At 42.1% G+C, this 19,402-nt stretch overlaps 1 protein-coding gene across 3 annotated transcripts in view; it reads left to right on the top strand.

Annotated features, from left to right (window-relative positions):
- The window catches only part of LOC140210237 (uncharacterized), a 54,968-nt gene that overhangs the window by 19,193 nt on the left and 16,373 nt on the right, over positions 1–19,402 (top strand). The window contains exon 5 of one of the 3 annotated variants that reach the window (XM_072279115.1): positions 15,752–17,199. The exons of 1 other annotated variant lie outside the window; for it this stretch is intronic. In XM_072279115.1, coding sequence (XP_072135216.1) covers positions 15,752–15,792 — 41 coding nt within the window. In that variant the 3' untranslated portion in view covers positions 15,793–17,199. Of the gene's footprint in view, positions 1–15,737; positions 17,200–19,402 lie in introns of those variants that run through there. One more of the 3 variants, XM_072279116.1, reaches the window with a different exon arrangement.

Raw genomic sequence — 19,402 nt, 5'->3', positions numbered from 1 at the left:
GGACCTCAATATAAACAGTACTATGCATTGATTTATAAATGATCATCTGACAGGACAAATCACCTGCAATTGTCTATTATATAAAAGTAAGTACGAGTGCCATAGTTTCTAAAGTATTGCAGAAGGTACAGATGATAGTTTAGTCTCTGTCATAGCACAAAAACTTTAGCATACGTTCTTGTTTTGAAACACTAACTGGTTAGAGGAGTATAGAACTGCAATAGAAAATGATGTACCATTTTTCTTTTTAAAAACAAAACAGGTTAAAGAGGAAAAATCAAGTTAAGATTATCAGAAATCTTTATTGATGTTGAGGTTTCAGCATGAGCTTAATACAACAGCACACATCATTTCAAAGAATGACATAAACCATGAAAGGCAGGGGACTCCAAGGAGGTGCAAGTAGAAACTTCAGTGGAAATTGACCATTCGCTGCTGAGAACAGTCAAACTATTCAGTAAGGATGCTCGGTCAAGTGGTACAGTAAGGTCATGCAATTTGGCAAGGTAAAAATGGACAGTATTTGTGACATTATCTCTATACAGAGATATTAAGGACCCCCTGTATTTATTGTTACAAAATCCTGTTAGAAAGCAATTTGAGGAGGCTAACCTAGTCATTGTTGCATGCTGTAATATTTATAGATGCCTCAGATATGTTCTGAGGTGGCTCCGCGAAGGATATACGTTCTCTTCCTTCTTTCTTAACCAACTCTATATGTAGATCTGTAATATCACAAGTTGATCCCATCTTTTTCATTTCTTTTAGGATCCTTCTCCTTGGATAAACTGATTGCAGTTTTTAGCTAAATGCGCATAATTAGGAATGAAATTGCAAACACGAACATAATGGACTACAACACAGACAATTATGTTTTTACTAATAAATTATTTCTAGAATGGAAACTTAAAATGAATGTTACAAACTAGAATCAATGCCTTTTTAAACCAATTATAGCCAATTGATATCTCTGTAACATTTATTTTACCTTCTGGCTTAGGATATTTTTGACCTTCATTTAAAAGACATTTGTTGGTGGTCTAATATGTTTGTCAGAGATTCTGCAAAGCAGATAATGGATGTGAAATAACAGTATCAGGGGGGCTTGTCCTTGATCAGTGTTTGAGTAAAATTGCTCTATACTGTACTCACTTCTGAAGAATAAGAAATTTTGCCATTGAACAGTTAAGATTCTGGGAGGGATTGATCAGGCAAATGTTGGAAGGCTGCAACTTTTGACTTGAATGTCTAGAACTGGGAGGCAATAGAGAAGGCTGGAACCACTCAGCAGGTCAGTTAGCATCTCTGCAGTAAGAAACAAAGTTAACTTTTCAGACTGATGCTCTTTTATCAGAACTGTTTTGCGCTATCAAATATATTGAACAGTTCTTTGTTTTCCTGAGGAAATATCTTCAGCCTGAAATATTAACTATCCTCTACGGATGCTTTCTGACTTACTGAACAGCTCCAGCATTTCAGATTTCCAACTAGTGCAGTTTTTTAGAAACTTTTCTGATATTGTAACTGCTCATATCACCTATCAACATCTGTTTAAATATACCCAATGACTTGGCCTCCACAGCCATCTGTAGCAATGACTTCCACAGATTCGCCATCCTCTGGCTAAAGACATTCCTCGCCAGCTCTGTTCTAAAGGGACATCCTTCTATTCTGAAGCTGTGCCCTCTTGTCCTAGACTTTCCTACTACTTGAAACATCCTCTCCACATCCACTTTATCCAGGCCCTTTATATTCATTGGGTTTCAATGAGATTCTTCCCCCCGCCCCACTGTTCTAATGGTGGGCTACTTTATCAGGTTTGTCAACACCTGGGACTTCCAGCTTGGATTATACTCTTTATATCCAAGAAGACTGAAGGAAGATTTAATGGGTATGAAAATTGTTTGAAAGGGAGGAAGAAATTACTACCTCTTGCAGGAGGGTCATTATCCAGAAGATGCAGATTTTAAAGGAAAAAAGAGAAGAGATTGAAAGCAATATCTTTTATGTACATGTGTTATGATACAGAATCCAATTCCTGGTTGGCAGCATGCACATCCTGGATCCAAAGCAGCTCAAAGGTCAAATAATCTTTGCCAGTTTAGAATTGACAGCTCAGGCCTCTGGAATCATCTGTTGGATTCAAGTCTGCTAATGCGAAATGTGAACAAGCACAAAGCTGCCCACTAGCAATGATAGGTTCCATGTAAAGGTAGTGAAAGACTGTGAACTGCTGAGTTCCTCAGCATTTTGTGTGTGTTGAAAGACTGTAGCAAAAGAATTCCTTCATTCTTCTTGAAATCTCCCAAGGGTTTTCTAGTAGGTTGGACAAAGTGCTGGACATTTCCACAGGTATCTACCATAGTATCTTTTTCTGCAGACTAGTGCATTTGTAGTATTGATCAGTATATTTCAGAGGAGAACAGGCACGCAACTTTATCTTCCAGAGAGTATGCACATGAGCGAACTTTATTCTCTAGCATGGCTATAAACTAAAGAAGCAAGGGACAATGGATCCTGCAACCTGAAGCAACAAACAATATGCTGGAGTATCTCTGTTGGTTGGGCAGCACGTGTGGGGAGAAAGGAATTCTGATGTGATGCAGGCTTTTGACCCGAAATGTCAACATTTCCTTCCTCCACATGGGTGCTACTCAACCTGCTCATCCAGTAGATTATTTGCTGCTGCTGCCTATAAGTTACTTGTGTTAAATTCACACTTCTACACTACTATGTGGTGTCAGGATATGAGCTTGTAGATACTTTATACTTTATTGTCGCCAAACAATTGATACTAGAACGTACAATCATCACAGCGATATTTCATTCTGTGCTTCCCGCTCCCTGGATTACAAATCGATAGTAAGTATTAAAAATTTAAATTATAAATCATAAATAGAAAATAGAAAAATGGAAAGTAAGGTAGTGCAAAAAAACCAAGAGGGAGGTCCGGATATTTGGAGGGTACGGCCCAGATCCGGGTCAGGATCCGTTCAGCAGTCTTATCACAGTTGGAAAGAAGCTGTTCCCAAATCTGGCCGTACGAGTCTTCAAGCTCCTGAGCCTTCTCCCGGAGGGAAGAGGGATGAAAAGTGTGTTGGCTGGGTGGGTCGTGTCCTTGATTATCCTGGCAGCACTGCTCCAACAGTGTGCGGTGTAAAGTGAGTCCAAGGACAGAAGATTGGTTTGTGTGAGGTGCTGGACTGCGTTCACGATCTTCTGCAGCTTCTTTCGGTCTTGGACAGGACAACTTCCATACCAGGTTGTAATGCACCCCAGAAGAATGCTTTCTACGGTGCATCTATAAAAATTAGTGAGGGTTTTAGGGGACAGGCCAAATTTCTTTAGTTTTCTCAGGAAGTAAAGGCGCTGGTGGCCTTCTTGGCAGTGGACTCTGCTTGTTTGGACCAAGTCAGGTCATTTGTGATATTGACCCCGAGGAACTTAAAGCTTTTGACCTGTTCCACTTGCGCACCGCCGATGTAAATTGGGTCGTGCATCTGCTACTCCTTCTGAAGTCTACAACCAATTCCTTCGCCTTGCTGACGTTGCGGGATAGGTTATTGTCTTCGCACCATGCCATCAGGTTCTTAATTTCCTCTCTGTACTCAAACTGATCATTACCTGAGATATGGCCTACAATTGTTGTGTCATCAGCAAACTTATATATTGAGTTTGATGGAAACTTGGCTACACAATCATGGGTGTACAGTGAGTACAGCAGGGGGCTGAGTACACAGCCTTGTGGGGCACTGGTGCTCGGAGTGATTGTAGGGGAGAGCTTGTCCCCTATTTTTACAGCCTGGGTCCTGGCTGTGAGGAATTTGAAGATCCAGCTGCAGATCTGAGTGCTAAGGCCCAGGTTCTGGAGCTTAGGAATCAGTTTATTTGGAATGATGGTATTAAAGGCAGAGCTGTAGTCAATGAAAAGGAGCCTTATGTATACGTCTTTATTCTCCAGGTGTTCTAAGGAGGAATATAGAGCCAGAGAGATGGCATCTGCCGTTGACCTGTTGCTCCGGTAGGCGAACTGCAAAGTGTCGAGGTTGACCGGTAGGCTGTGGTTAATGTGTGCCATAACCAATCACTCGAAATATTTCATAGCAATTGATGTCAGAGCCACAGGTCGATAGTCATTCAGGCATGCCACCTTGCTCTTCTTCGGCATTGGAATTATCGTTGCCTTCTGAAAACACGAAGGGATTTTTGACTGAAGCAATGAACAGTTGAAGATGTCAGCAAACACTCCAGCTAGCTCGCTTGCACAGGCCCGGAGAACCCGTCCCGGAACGCCATCTGGGCCCTTCGCCTTCCTTGGATTTATCTTCAGGAAGGCCCTTCTAATGTCCTCCTCGGTGACGATGAATCTCAATGCCACCAGGTCCGGTTCATCCGGAGGGAGCGGGACGCTCCTCTTCTGTTCGAATCTCGCGTAGAATACGTTAAGTTCATCAGGAAGAAAAGTTCCACAGTTATTGATATTCCCAGCCTTTTCTTTGTGCCCAGTGATCTCATTTAGACCCTGCCATAGTCTACTGGCATCCCTCTGGTTAGCCTGGGCTTCCAGCTTGCCTCTTGGCACCCTTAATGGCTTTCCGGAGTTCACGCCTGGATTTCGTGTAGCGACAGGTATCCCCGGAATAGTGATACACAAGCTTCTCGCTGTTACTCATTTGATTCCAACTTATTAGCTGGGAGTGCCTCTGTTTGTGCGATCTCATGAAAGTATGTTATGACAAAGGCGTAGAGTATGTTGAAAGTGCAGGAAAAGGGTAGGTAAAGTACTGATGAACAAGATATAAAGATTCAAATGAATAGTTTCTCAAATAATAGTTATGTAAACTGTTTGGGCTGAAATAAAATAAGGATCAGTGACAACAGGTTGTAACGTGATATTTTCTCCAGTGTCTTCAGTGATAAACAAACTAAGCAATTAAATCTGCACTTTAGTTGAAAAATATAACATAGAACATAGAAATTTACAGCACATTACAGGCCCTTCGGCCCACAATGTTGTGCCGACCATGTAACCTACTCTAGAAACTGCCTAGAATTTCCCTAGCACAGAGCCCTCTATCTTTCTAAGGTCCATGTACCAAAAAGGCTAAAAAAAAACAAAATCTACACCTCCTATAACTTTTTAGATTCTGATCAAAGTCCTTAAAATTGCAGGTTAAATATAATAGTGATTATTGACAGTTTTATAATTGCTCACAATTTTCTGGTTAAAATATTAAATTATTGGTAAAGTCGATGATGTACAATGTTAAATATCATTAATTGTTTGCAATTAAGGAAATGTATCAATTCTGATTATGGCAAAGTCTTAGTTGTAAATTATCTTCAGCTCATAAGCCAATCAATTTATTGAAAATTGTTTCTTGTGTTCTTAGCAGGTTCCTACACTTCTGCATTCTCACAGCCTTTATTACCTTGGGTGGAAATGTAGCCAATGCCTGAAGTACTTGAAAGCATGGCAAATTAGTCATCATGCTCTTGGATACTGTGCTGAAACGCTGTAAAATACACTCAGTGACCATTTTATTAGGTACACCTGCTAATTAGGTGCATCTAATCAGCCAATTATGTGGCAGCAACTCAATGCATTAAAACATGCAGCCATGGTCAAGAGATTCAATTGTGGTTCAGGGCAAACATAAGAATGGGGAAGAAATGTGATCTAGGTGACTTTGACATGGCGGTTTGAGTATCTCAGAACCTGCCGAAGTCTTTAAGATTTTCAAGCACAAACCAAAGAAGAAAATATCCAGTGAGCAGTAGTTCTGTGGGAAAAATTGCCTTGTTACTGAGATAGGTCAGAGCAGGATAGCCAGACTTGTTCAAGCTGACAGATAGATGATAGTAACTCAAATAACCATGCATTACAACAGTGGTGGGCAGAAGAGCATATCTGAATGCACAATACATTAAGACCATAAGACAAAGGAGCAGAAGTCGGCCATTTGGCCCATCGAGTCTGCTCTGCCATTTTATCATGAGCTGATCCATTCTCCCATTTAGTCCCACTCCCCCGCCTTCTCACCTTTGATGCCCTGGCTACTCAGATACCTATCAAACTCTGCCTTAAATACACCTAATGACTTGGCCTCCACTCCTGCCTGTGGCAACAAATTCCATAGATTCACCACCCTCTGACTAAATAAACTTCTTCACATTTCTGTTCTGAATGGGTGCCCTTCAATCCTTAAGTCATGCCCTCTCATACTAGACTCCCCCATCATGGGAAACAACTTTGCCACATCCACTCTGTCCATGCCTTTCAACATTCGAAATGTTTCTATGAGGTCTCCCCTCATTCTTCTAAACTCCAAGGAATACAGTCCAAGAGCGGACAAACGTTCCTCATATGTTAACCCTCTCATTCCCGGAATCATTCTAGTGAATCTTCTCTGTACCCTCTCCAACGTCAGCACATCCTTTCTTAAATAAAGAGACCAAAGCTGCCCACAGCACTCCAAGTGAGGTCTCACCAGCACCTTATAGAGCCTCAACATCACATCCCTGCCCCTATACTCTATTCCTCTAGAAATGAATGCCAACATTGCATTCGCCTTCTTCATTACCGACTCAACCTGGAGGTTAACCTTAAGGCTATCCTGTACGAGGACTCCCAAGTCCCGTTGCATCTCAGAACTTTGAATTCTTTCCCCATTTAAATAATAGTCTGCCCGTTTATTTCTTCTGCCAAAGTGCATAACCATTCACTTTCCAACATTGTATTTCATTTGCCACTTCTTTGCCCATTCTTCCAATCTATCCAAGTCTCTCTGCAGACTCTCCATTTCCTCAGCACTACCGGCCCCTCCACCTATCTTCGTATCGTCAGCAAACTTAGCCACAAAGCCATCTATTCCAAAATCCAAATCGTTGATGTACAATGTAAAAAGAAGCAGCCTCAACACAGACCCCTGTGGAACACCACTGGTAACCGGCAGCCAACCAGAATAGGATCCCTTTATTCCCACTCTCTGTTTCCTGCCAATCAGCCAATACTCTATCCACATATGTAACTTTCCCGTAATTCCATGGGCTCTTATCTTGTTAAGTAGCCTCATGTGTGGCACCTTGTCAAAGGCCTTCTGAAAATCCAAATATACAACATCCACTGCATCTCCCTTGTCTAGCCTACTGGTAATTTCCTCAAAAAATTGTAATAGGTTTGTCAGGCAGGATTTTCCTTTAAGGAATCCATGCTGAGTTCTGCCTATCTTGTCATATGCCTCCAGGTACTCTGTAACCTCATCCTTGACAATCGACTCCAACAACTTCCCAACCACCGATGTCAAGCTAACAGGTCTATAATTTCCTTTTTGCTTCCTTGCCCCCTTCTTAAATAGCGGAGTGACATTTGCAATCTTCCAGTCCTCCGGAACCATGCCAGAATCTATTGACTTCTGAAAGATCATCGCTAATGCCTCCGCAATCTCCACAGCTACTTCCTTCAGAACACGCGGGTGTATTCCATCTGGTCCAGGAGATTTATTTACCCGTAGACTATTCAGCTTCCTGAGTACTTCCTCTGTCGTAATTGTGACTGTGCACACTTCTCTTCCCTGCCACCCTTGAGTGTCCGGTATACTGCTGATGTCTTCCTCAGTGAAGACTGATGCAAAATACTCGTTCAGTTCCTCCACCATCTCCTTATCTCCCATTACAGTTTCACCATTAAACGTTGACGTGGATAGGCTACAGCAGCAGAAAGCCCCAAACATACACTCAGTGGCCACTTTAAAGTATCGAATGAGTGTGCATTTCAATTGACTTGATGGAATCCTGAATGGCAACGTTCTGGCAAAGTGCGAAGGAGACCTAGTAAGAAGCCCAGCTGGAGTAGCAAATCAAGAAGATAAATGGGCTGGATATAAAATGTGCCATCATTAAATTTTGCCAAGGCCCCCTTTGTGGCTGTTATAGCTAAGTCCACCAAACAGGACTTTAACCATAGGCTTTATACAAAAACAAGATGCTGAGATGTTGGCAAGTTCTTCTAGTGTACTTTTTTTTTCAATTTGTAACATTCCAGCCAAAGAATTTATAAATAACAATAGAGAAACATTGGTCACAGCAGACACTGCTGCTAAGTACATCGACCCAGATACTGTAATCTAAATGGAAATCAGCACGTCAAAACCTCTAGCCAAAGAGGTTTCATGCCATTGAAAAGTAAACTTGATTCTGATTTAATGAATTCAGTTAATGAGCAGGTTAGTTCTTTAGTTAATTGCCTCACATAGGCAGGAAGAGGGATGAGGTGCTGAAGTGTGAGTTTCGGGAACTAGACAGAAGGCTGAAGAACAGGACTTCAAGGGTGACGTTCTCAGGTTTGCTGCCAGTGCGTAGTGACAGTGATGGTAAGAATTGGAGGAGATGGCAGTTGAATGCGTGGCTGAGGAGTTGGTGCAGGGGACAGGGTTTTAGATTTTTGGATCATTGGGATCTCTTCTGGGGAAGGTGGGACCTGTACAAATTGGATGGGTTGCACCTGAACTCGAGGGGGAGCAATATCCTTGCAGGTAGGTTTGCTAGCATGGTTCGGGATGGTTTGAACTAATTTGCAAGGGGGATGGGACCTGGAGCTATACAGCAGTGAAAGAAGTGCATGGAGTAAAGCCAGATGTAACATATAGAGAGGCTTTGAGGAAAGAGAAGCAGAATAAAGGGTGTAAAAGTAGTAAGGTAGAAGGGCTGAAGTGTGTGTGTACCTCAATGCAAGAAGCATCAGGAACAAAGGTGATGAACTGAGAGCCTGGATACATACATGGAATTATGATGTAGTAGAAGGGATAGAGAGGGGGGATAAAGGGGAGGAGGGGTGGCATTACTGGTCAGGGATACTATTACAGCTACAGAAAGGGTGGGTAATGTAGCAGGATACTCTTTTGAGTCAGTATGGGTGGAAGTCAGAAACAGGAAGGGAGCAGTTACTCTATTGGGGATATTCTATGGGCCCCTTGGTAGCAGCAGAGATACCGTGGAGCAGACTGGGAGGCAGATTTTGGAAAAGTACAAAAATAACAGGGTTGTTATCATGGGTGACTTTAACTTCCCTAATATTGATCGGCACCTGATTAGTTCCAAGGGTTTAGATGGGGCAGAGTTTGCTAAGTGTGTCCAGGGCAGATTCCTGTCACAGTATATGGACAGGCCGACTAGGGGAATGCCATACTAGATCTAGTACTAGGTAATGAACGGGGTCAGGTCACAGATCTCTCAGTGGGCAAGCATCTGGGGGACAGTGACTACCGCTCCTTATCATGGAAAAGGATAGAATCAGAGAGGACAAGAGAATTTTTAATTGGGGAAGAGCAAGTTATGAAGCTATAAGGCTAGAACTTGCGGATGTGAATTGGGATGATGTTTTTGCAGGGAAATGTACTATGGACATGTGGTCGATGTTTAGAGATCTCTTGAGGGATGTTAGGGATAAATTTGTCCCGGTGAGGAAGATAAAGAATGGTAGGGTGAAGGAACCATGGATGACAAGTGAAGTGGAAAATCTAGTCAGGTGGAAGAAGGCAGCATACATGAGGTTTAGAAAGCAAGGATCAGATGGGTCTATTGAGGAATATAGGGAAGCAAGAAAGGAGCTTAAGAAGAGGCTGAGAAGAGCAAGAAGGGGGCATGAGAAGGCCTTGGCGAGTAGGGTAAAGAAAAACCCCAAGGCATTCTTCAATTATGTGAAGAACAAAAGGATGACAGGAGTGAAGATAGGACCGATTAGAGATAAAGGTGGGAAGATGTGCCTGGAGGCTGTGGAAGTGAGCGAGGTCCTCAATGAATACTTCTGTTCGGTATTGACCAATGAGAGGGAAATTGATGATGGTGAGGACAATATGAGTGAGGTTGGTGTTCTGGACCATGTTGATATTAAGGGAGAGGAGGTGTTGGAGTTGTTAAAATACATAAGGACGGGTAAGTCCCCGGGGCCTGACGGAATATTCCCGTGGCTGCTCCACGAGGCGAGGGAAGAGATTGCTGAGCCTCTGGCTAGGATCTTTATGTCTTTGTTGTCCACAGGAATGGTACCGGAGGATTGGAGGGAGGCGAATGTTGTCCCCTTGTTCAAAAAAAGTAGTAGGTATAGTCCGGGTAATTATTGACCAGTGAGCCTTACGTCTGTGGTGTGAAAGCTGTTGGAAAAGATTCTTAGAGATAGGATCTGTGGGCATTTAGAGAATCATGGTCTGATCAGGGACAGTCAGCATGGCTTTGTGAAGGGCAGATCGTGTCTAACAAGCCTGATAGAGTTCTTTGAGGAGGTGACCAGGCATATAGATGAGGGTAGTGTAGTGGATGTGATCTATATGGATTTTAGTAAGGCATTTGACAAGATTCCGCACGGTAGGCTTATTCAGAAAGTCAGAAGGCATGGGATTAAGGGAAGTTTGGCCAGCTGGATTCAGAATTGGCTTGCCTACAGAAGGCAGAGGGTGGTGGTGGAGGGAGTACATTCAGATTGGAGGATTGTGACTAGTGGTGTCCCACAAGGATCTGTTCTGGGACCTCTACTTTTCATGATTTTTATTAACGACCTGGATGTGGGGGTAGAAGGGTGGGTTGGCAAGTTTGCAGATGACACAAAGGTTGATGGTGTTGTAGATAGTGTAGAGGATTGTTGAAGATTGCAGAGAGACATTGATAGGATGCAGAAGTGGGCTGAGAAGTGGCAGATGGAGTTCAACCCGGAGAAGTGAGAGGTGGTACACTTTGGAAGGACAAACTCCAAGGCAGAGTACAAAGTAAATGGCAGGATACTTGGTAGTGTGGAGGAGCAGGGGGATCTGGGGGTACATGTCCACAGATCCCTAAAAGTTGCCTCACAGGTAGATAGGGTAGTTAAGAAAGCTTATGGGGTGTTAGCCTTCATAAGTCGAGGGATAGAGTTTAAGAGTCGCGATGTAATGATGCAGCTCTATAAAACTGTGGTCAGGACACACTTGGAGTACTTTGTCCAGCTCTGGTCACCTCACTGTAGAAAGGATGTGGAAGCATTGGAAAGGGTACAGAGGAGATTTACCAGGATGCTGCCTGGTTTAGAAAGTATGCATTATGATCAGAGATTAAGGGAGCTAGGGCTTTACTCTTTGGAGAGAAGGAGGATGAGAGAAGACATGATAGAGGTGTATAGAGTGGATAGCCAGTGCCTCTTCCCCAGGGCACCACTGCTTAATACAAGAGGTCATGGCTTTAAGGTAAGGGGTGGGAAGTTCAAGGGGATATTAGAGGAAGATTTTTTACTCAGAGAGTGGTTGGTGCGTGGAATGCACTGCCTGAGTCAGTGGTGGAGGCAGATATACTCGTGAAGTTTAAGAGACTACTAGACAGGTATATGGAGGAATTTAAGGTGGGGGGTTATATGGGAGGCAGGGTTTGAGGGTCGGCACAACATTGTGGGCTGAAGGGCCTGTAATGTGCCGTACTGTTCTATGTTCACCCAGATTTCTTAGAAACCAAAACCACAAATTTGTTCTCCACAGCACCAGTTGATTTGGCTGAAGTTTCATTCATGAATTTTAGCACAATTTGCATTATTTGCCATACCTCAGAATGCAGGGTGATTCCAACATTTACAGATGCCATAAACAGAGGATAGGTAGAATAATGTCAATACTTGGGCAACATTCATTTGATGCAAGGACTGTAAATTGGACCCTAACAGTTCAGTTAACACCATGCAGTAAGCACAAAAGGAGAATTACTAAAATGGATCATGAATTCTTGCTGTCCGTTTCGCTGAAAACCTACACTCTGTCCGCCAGAGAAAGCAGGATCTCCCAGTGGCCACACATTTTAATTCCACATTCCATTCCCATTCTGACATGTCTATCCACGGCCTCCTCTACTGTAAAGATGAAGCCACACTCAGGTTGGAGGAACAACACCTTATATTCCAACCTGATGGCATGAACGTTGACTTCTCTAACTTCCACTAATGTCCCACCTCCCCCTCATACCCCATCCATTATTTATTTATATACACACATTCTTTCTCTTTCTCTCCTTTTTCTCCCTCTGTCCCTCTGACTATACCCCTTGCCCATCCTCTGGGTTTTTTCCCCCCTCCCCCTTTTCCTTCTCCCTGGGCCTCCTGTCCTATGATCCTCTCATATCCCTTTTGCCAATCAACTGTCCAGCTCTTGGCTCCATCTCTCCCCTCCTGTCTTCTCCTATCATTTTGGATCTCCCCCTCCCCCTCCCCCCCACTTTCAAATCTCTTACTAGCCCTTCTTTCAGTTGGTCCTGACGAAGGGTCTCGGCCCGAAACGTCGACTGTACCTTTTCCTAGAGATGCTGCCTGGCCTGCTGTGTTCACCAGCAACTTTGATGTGTGTTGCATAAATTTTATTTGTTGGGGAGAGCAAATCTGTGAACCATTAATATGGGTAATCACTTAATCAGTTAAGAAAGTGGATCACGTTGCCATGTAGTGGCTGTTGTTAAAAATAAAGAAATCTTTAAGAAACTGGAAAAATAAGAGTGAGGAAAGGTGGATAGATTGATTGGGTTAGGAGAATGATTATTGAGATGTTTTTATGGAACACGATTCTATCCATTTCTGTATTCTAAATTCTCAACAATACTGTGAATACATGACTCATTCAGATGGCTCTATTGCAGAACATCTGAAGTTTGGCAGACCTACATGTTTCCTTCCTGTAAAATGCAACAACTTACAGACTCCCTTTGAACACCGGCAGATTATCTATCACAAAATCCAGGTTGCACTATAATACATCAAAATGATCGCTGATAATGCCAGTTTAGTTGATAGATATTCAGTAGATATGAAAGTTATCAACTCCAAGGTAAGATGCTGGCATATAATGTCTAATAGCAGAACTACATATATTTAATTGACGATAAATTAATATTTAAAGCAGTGTTTTCCAGCTTTTTTTTTAGTCCAACACTCTCCCCCCCCAAACACCTTCATACTTGCCAATGCCCCTTTTAGGTACAATATGCCTTCCAGTGCCCCCATAGCATAAAAGCATTTCTACCATATGCCAACATGAGAAAAATGATTCTGCTTTAAATTTTTATTTGCCTTTAAACCTAGCTGACACAGCATCTGTATGCTGTACAACAGCTTTGATATCAGTGCAATCCTTGAACTTCATGGTTTTTAGCAAAAGTTGAAATACCTAGTTCAAGTTCTGACAGCAAAAGCCTTAACTTGCCACATGTAACAATGCCCAAGCGGTTTCTGTTTTTTGTGAGTATGTGGTTCACTGCATTGAAGCGTCTTTCAACAAGGTAGGAGGATGGAAATGCAATGAAGAGCAGTTTGGCTGTTCTCAAGACCAGGAAACTTTGACAGTCCAGCCACATACTACAAAAGCCAACATTTTTGAATAGCATTTTTGCTGCTTCATCATTCTGAATTGAATTGACTTTTATCACTTACATCCTTCATATACATGAGGAGTAAATATCTTTGTGTTACATCTGTCTAAATGTGCAAAGTGCAATTTACAGTAATTTGTAATAAATAGTATGTATAACAGGACAGACAATATAACATAGAAATTCAATTGTATCAGTGTGAATTAATCAGACTGATGGCCTGGTGGAAGAAGCTTCCCCGAAGCCTATTGGTCTTGGCTTTTATGCTGTGGTACCGTTTCCTGGTTGTTAGCAACTGGAACAATTTGCGGTTGGGGTGACTCAGGTCCCCAATGGTCCTTTGGGCCCTTTTTACACAAAAGGAATTTCGATAATTTCTCCTTGCAAGCGTTCTTCCTGTTTTTCCACCTTGCAATGAAATGGGTTAATTACCCAGTCCAGAGTTTCTAGATCATTAAAATCTTTATGATTTATGATTATGAGGAAATGCAGTCCCCTTTTATTGTCATTTAGTAATGCATGCATTAAGAAATGATAAAAATATTTTTCCAGAATGATATCACGAAAACACATGACAAACCGACTTAAAAACTAACAAAAACCACATAATTATAACATATAGTTGCAACAGTGCAAAGCAATACTGTAATTTGATAAGAACAGACCATGGCACAGTAAAAATCTCAGTCTCTCGAAAGTCCCATCATCTCACGCAGACGGTAAACCGCCAACTTGCCGATGCAGCATCCTGGAAGCATCCGACCACAGTCCGACTCCAAGTCCGTCCGAAAAACTCTGAGCCTCCGACCAGCTCTCCGACACCAATGCACCAAGCACCATCTCTGCTGAGTGTTTTGACCCCAGCCCCGGCAACAAGCAATACGCAAAGCCGAGGATTTGGGGCCTTCGTCTCCAGAGATTCTTAATTCCACAGTAGCAGCGGCAGTGAAGCAGGCATTTCAGAAGTTTCTCCAAATGTTCCTCTGCGCTTCAGCGGCTGTTCCCATCAAATCCGGATTGATGCATGGCCCCTAGTTACACATATCAATATTCATTCGGAACGGCCACGTGCGCTGCATTGTGCCGCCATCTTCTTCTCCCTCCAACTTGAATTGATTCTGAAAATCCTTCTTCTGTAACTGCAGGTGTAAGCAGTACTCTTGCAAATCGCCATCTGTGAAAGGGAGTGCCACACTTTCTATGCGTTCTTCTCCCAATGCTTTGCTTATATATTTTGAGTTTTCCAATAAAAGTAGACACTGCACTTTTTGTCTGGATTAAATTGTAATTCTCACCCTGGAGTTTCATATTTAGAATGTTCATTTTGCCTTACAGATCGGCTAGGTATGCTACATCTCCATGTAGAAGTTCAGCCTTGTTTCCCAAGCTCTTGTTGACTTTGAGCAAAAATTCAACCACAGTGTCAATGAAAAAGGTCAAAGAAACATTTTAAACAGCAGCATTTTGACAGCTAATGCACTTCAGTGTGAGGAAACAAGAGTTCAAACTCTTCATTGTTATCTTGGCACAATATTCTACTATTTAATGGATAAGCGTTAATTTTGTTGATAGTAGATATTACAAGAGTCATGCTTGAAAAAAGTTGCTGGCTGAGGTTTTTGGTTGCAAGAAGTTGACAATGGTTTACACAATAGTTTGCAAACAGACTTGGAATTTCTTTTTACATAAATGCCACCAATCCAGCATGGCAATCTGTCATATACGATGCTCCATCTGTTGCACAAGAAAGCATGTTCCTAATTGGAATATTTTATTCTCATCGTAGATTGATTCTCTGTTGATATTTGTTTAACTTTTTACAAAAAGGAATCCATAAAGTTTTTCCATTTTTGATAAACCGTACATATGCTATTAGCAATGCCTTATTGTCACTTTGTACAGTTGATACTCAATGTCTTCACTCATTTCATCAATACAATGAGCTACAGATTTATTACTGAGAAGAATTGATTTTAAAATACTGGTATCCATTTTGAGAACAGTGGTGAGCACTTCTAACACAGCAGGCATTATTAATTTTTCACCAATTGTATGACATTTTCCACACTTTGCAAATGTTTATAAGAAGCACATTTATAAGAAGACCACTGTCAAGGTCATTTTTAGCTTTCCTGGCAAATGACTGAAGTGTGCAATGCTTTTCGAATGTTTCATTCACCTTCTGGAACTGAATAATATCATAAGTAGCTTTTTTAGGGTGTCTTTTACAGAAATGTTCCTGCAATCTTGATGGTTTCATTAGATGGTACAGTATTTCAAATGAGACACCTCGGGTGTTGCTGGTCTGATGGGAGTGGAATAAAAAACTACTGCAGATGTGTAACATTGTATTGACGCACTTTCTGTAGTTTCTGTTTCTCAGCAGGATTAGAATTCAAGGCTTCACCACCCTCAGACTCTTAGAGATTGCGCCATACGTATTTATCCATCATTAACGGGGCTATTTTAAAATTAAAAATGAACACAAACTGGGAATGCCTATCGGATGTTGATGACGACAGCGAGTTGACATGGATGGAACAATGGTAGCATCACACAAAGGAAATGTGAGGCGAAGATGAAGGTGATCACAACAGTGAAAATTACATTGACAAAAATTCAGATTGGAATCTGAATGTTAATCAGGATAGAGCTGGTGTTCGGCAAGCTACCTTTATACTAAGTGGCATGATTGACAATCACATAAGGTCTCGTAATCCCCAAAGACAGTTCTTGACCACGCATATTGTATAAAGCCAAGGTCGCTTTGAACACCTCAGGAGGAATCCTCAGGGTCGGCAGGTTCACTGATTGGCTCTATTTCACCGCTTGTTTCCAGCCAGTGCTGTATCATTGCGTGACCTATTTTCTATAGATCTGTAGGGTAAGCTGAGAGGGTGTACTTGACTTACCAACTGTTAAATTGCAAGGGGAAGTTAACACTAGTAAGAAACTTGCTGCCATCTCCACAATTCAGCAATGCGTCCTGCAACAGATATTGGGAATTCATGGGAGTGGAAGCTGCTGCACACCGTCACATGTCAGCCAGACAGTGTTAGTTCTCCCATCTCTGTTACTTCACTATTGTCCTATGTAACTATCAGCCAGGCTAAGTTACTGTCACCCATCCCAAATGATGCAGTTTATATTTGTGCCTTCCAGCACTACATGAGAATATCAGGTCAGGAAAAATTACCAAAATAATACACAACCATATTCATTAAGGCATGAATAAATTTATAAATCTGGTTTAGATTTTTTTTAAATAGTAGCTTTAATCTTTACCTTTTAATCATGGGTGATATAATAGTTAGTCTCAAAGAAAAGACAGTGCAAAGTTATTGACGAATGGGAAATTGGGGCTTTGGTTGCCGGTATTACACTGGGCAAGTTTGACATGAAAAGTCTTGGGAGAAAAATACCCTTGTTGCTTGTTCCTCCCTATGCTTCTGTACTTCAGCTGCTCACCATATAGTTGGTGACCAAGCCTGAGGCAGGCTATCACAAATCTTAACACCAGCTCTGGTTACTCCTGCAATATAACAAGGGCATGTCCCTCTCCACCATTGGTAGTGGCTATAAGAAGCACTGCCTCAAAAAGATAATATCCATCAAAGATCTCCACAACCTTCTTGCATTTACCATCAGGCTGGAGGTACAGAAGTCCATACCACCAATTTTAAGAAGAGGTTCTTCCTTTCAACTATTTGGTTTTTGAACTAACTGGCTAAATCCAAATCTCCTTACACTAAAATAGACCTTTGTTTCTTTTTTGCAAAAATCTGTATAATTAATGTTTTAAGTTTTACTTGTGAAAGTTGACTATATGATGCTAGGTGCCTGTGATGTTGCTGCAAGCAAATTTTTCATTGCACCTGTATGTACATATGACAATAAAACTCAACTTAGACTTTGAAGTCCCCAGCAAGACAATTGATCCAGTAGAGTGCTGTTTAAGCAGAATGCCTGCTGGCCAGATTCCACAGACTAGCATTTTTCCATTCAATGTATTCTGCAGGCATGTGCATGAGTTGCACGCTAGAGCCATCAGTATTATTTCTACTGGGTAGTATTAGTTACCCTGAAGCCATCCTTTGGTTGTCTTGGTAGCTCAAATTCATCTGGCACTGCAGACAGTCATAGAATGAAGACTGAAAGACTCTAACCAGGATATCAGGTTTTGACTAATACTCTATTAGCTGTATACTAAGAAAATAGAATCCTCTTCAATTTTGTTGTATGTCAAGGCATGAAGGTAAAATTAACAAAGGGAAAGTGTGCAATTGTAGCAAAGACATTTCTATTCTTACTTGTTTCTGGACAGTTGTCTTTCACTAAAAACATCAGTAAATTCCTTTATGAAATAGTGAAGTGAAGTCAGTAATATGTTGTAAACAGTTCCTACAAGGAAGGAGCAAGGCACAAAAAAAAATTGCAACCGTTAACATCTGAAGATAATGCACTTCAAGGCTGCAGCTGTGACTGCAGCACTGGCAGATTTTCATTCTGGAGGTCCTGAAATGTAGGTTTATCACACATTATTCGTCATTGAATTTCAAGTTGGAGAATTGCACCTGGGCAGATATGACCCTGTGGAGAAATTGCTTCTATCTCTTCCCCACCTCCCTCTTGTAATTGGTCAGCATGCTCTATTTTAGTCGCTCGCTTAACCATGTAACCCATGAGAAAATTGAAACTGCATACAAAACTATATGAAGACAGCTCTAAAAGGAATACAAAAACAGATCTAGGAGTATTGCTGGACAATTCATTGAAAATAACATTTGAGAAGTGGGTAAAAGGCATAGTGGATTCTTGGTTTTATACAGGGAAGGAACAAAAGAGCAATAAGTTAATGATCAGCCTTTATAGTTAACCTACAATTGGGGTATTGTTTTCAGTTCTGCAGATGTGAAGACTTTGAAGAAGGTACACAAGTGTGTTTTCTAAATGCTTCCAAGGGTTAGAAACTGAAGTTCTGTAGATAGAAGCTGGGGTTAGAACATAGAACTTAAAACCAGTACAGGAGAGGAACAGGCTCTTTGGCCTATGACGCTGTGCCAAACTAATTAAATGCCTAACTAAACGAATCCCTCACAACGCGCTGGAGGAACTCAGCAGGTCGGGCAGCATCCGTGGAAAAGATCGGTCAGCGTGTCGGGCCGGAACCCTTCGTTAGGACTGTAGAGGGAAGGGGCAGAGACCCTATAAAGAAGGTGGGGGGAGGGTGGGAAGGAGAAGGCTGGTCGGTTCCAGGTGAAAAACCAGTAAGGGGAAAGATAAAGGGGTGGGGGAAGGGAGGCAGGGAGGTGATAGGCAGGAAAGGTGAAGAAAGAATAGGGGAAAACACAATGGGTAGTAGAAGGAGGCGGAACCAAGAGGGAGGTGATAGGCAGCTGGGGAAGGGGGCAGAGTGACATGGGGATAGGAGAAGGGAGGGGGAGGGAATTACCGGAAGTTGGAGAATTCTATGTTCATACCAAGGGGCTGGAGACTACCTAGAACCTAGAAGATATATGAGGTGTTGCTCCTCCAACCTGAGTTTAGCTTCATCATGGTAGTAGAGGGCATGTATGGGCATATCTGAATGGGAGTGGGAAGCAGAGCTGATGTTGCCCGACCTGCTGAGTTCCTCCAGCGTGTTGTGAGTGTTGCTTTGACCCCAGCGTCCGCAGATGATTTTGTGTAAACTAATCCCTTCAGCCTACACAATGCTCAGTGCCCATGTCCTTCCATTCTTTGTATGCCTACTTAAGAACTGCTTATGTCAAGAAATGTAGAGGTGGCTTGACCCAAAAGCAGAACAGCAGAAATGATTTAGAAGTAAACGAGATGACTGATAACACAAGATGGTATTAAGGTAACTGACAGCTAGGAGCAACTGATTGAGGCTGGCTGGCTCATATGAGTGAACAATAATTGTGGATGAGAGCTGGGTTTAAATGGGCTACAGGTGATGATTTGGAAATGAGTGGCAGGTGACTCTTGTTAGCTGGGTGGAGACTCCCTGTGCAGGCCAGACAGGACCTCCCTC

This window comes from Mobula birostris, chromosome 15 (assembly GCF_030028105.1).
Source record: "Mobula birostris isolate sMobBir1 chromosome 15, sMobBir1.hap1, whole genome shotgun sequence".
Taxonomy (NCBI): domain Eukaryota; kingdom Metazoa; phylum Chordata; class Chondrichthyes; order Myliobatiformes; family Myliobatidae; genus Mobula; species Mobula birostris.
The sequence above is the reverse complement of the archived record's forward strand: the minus strand, read 5'-3'. Positions and strand labels throughout refer to the sequence as shown.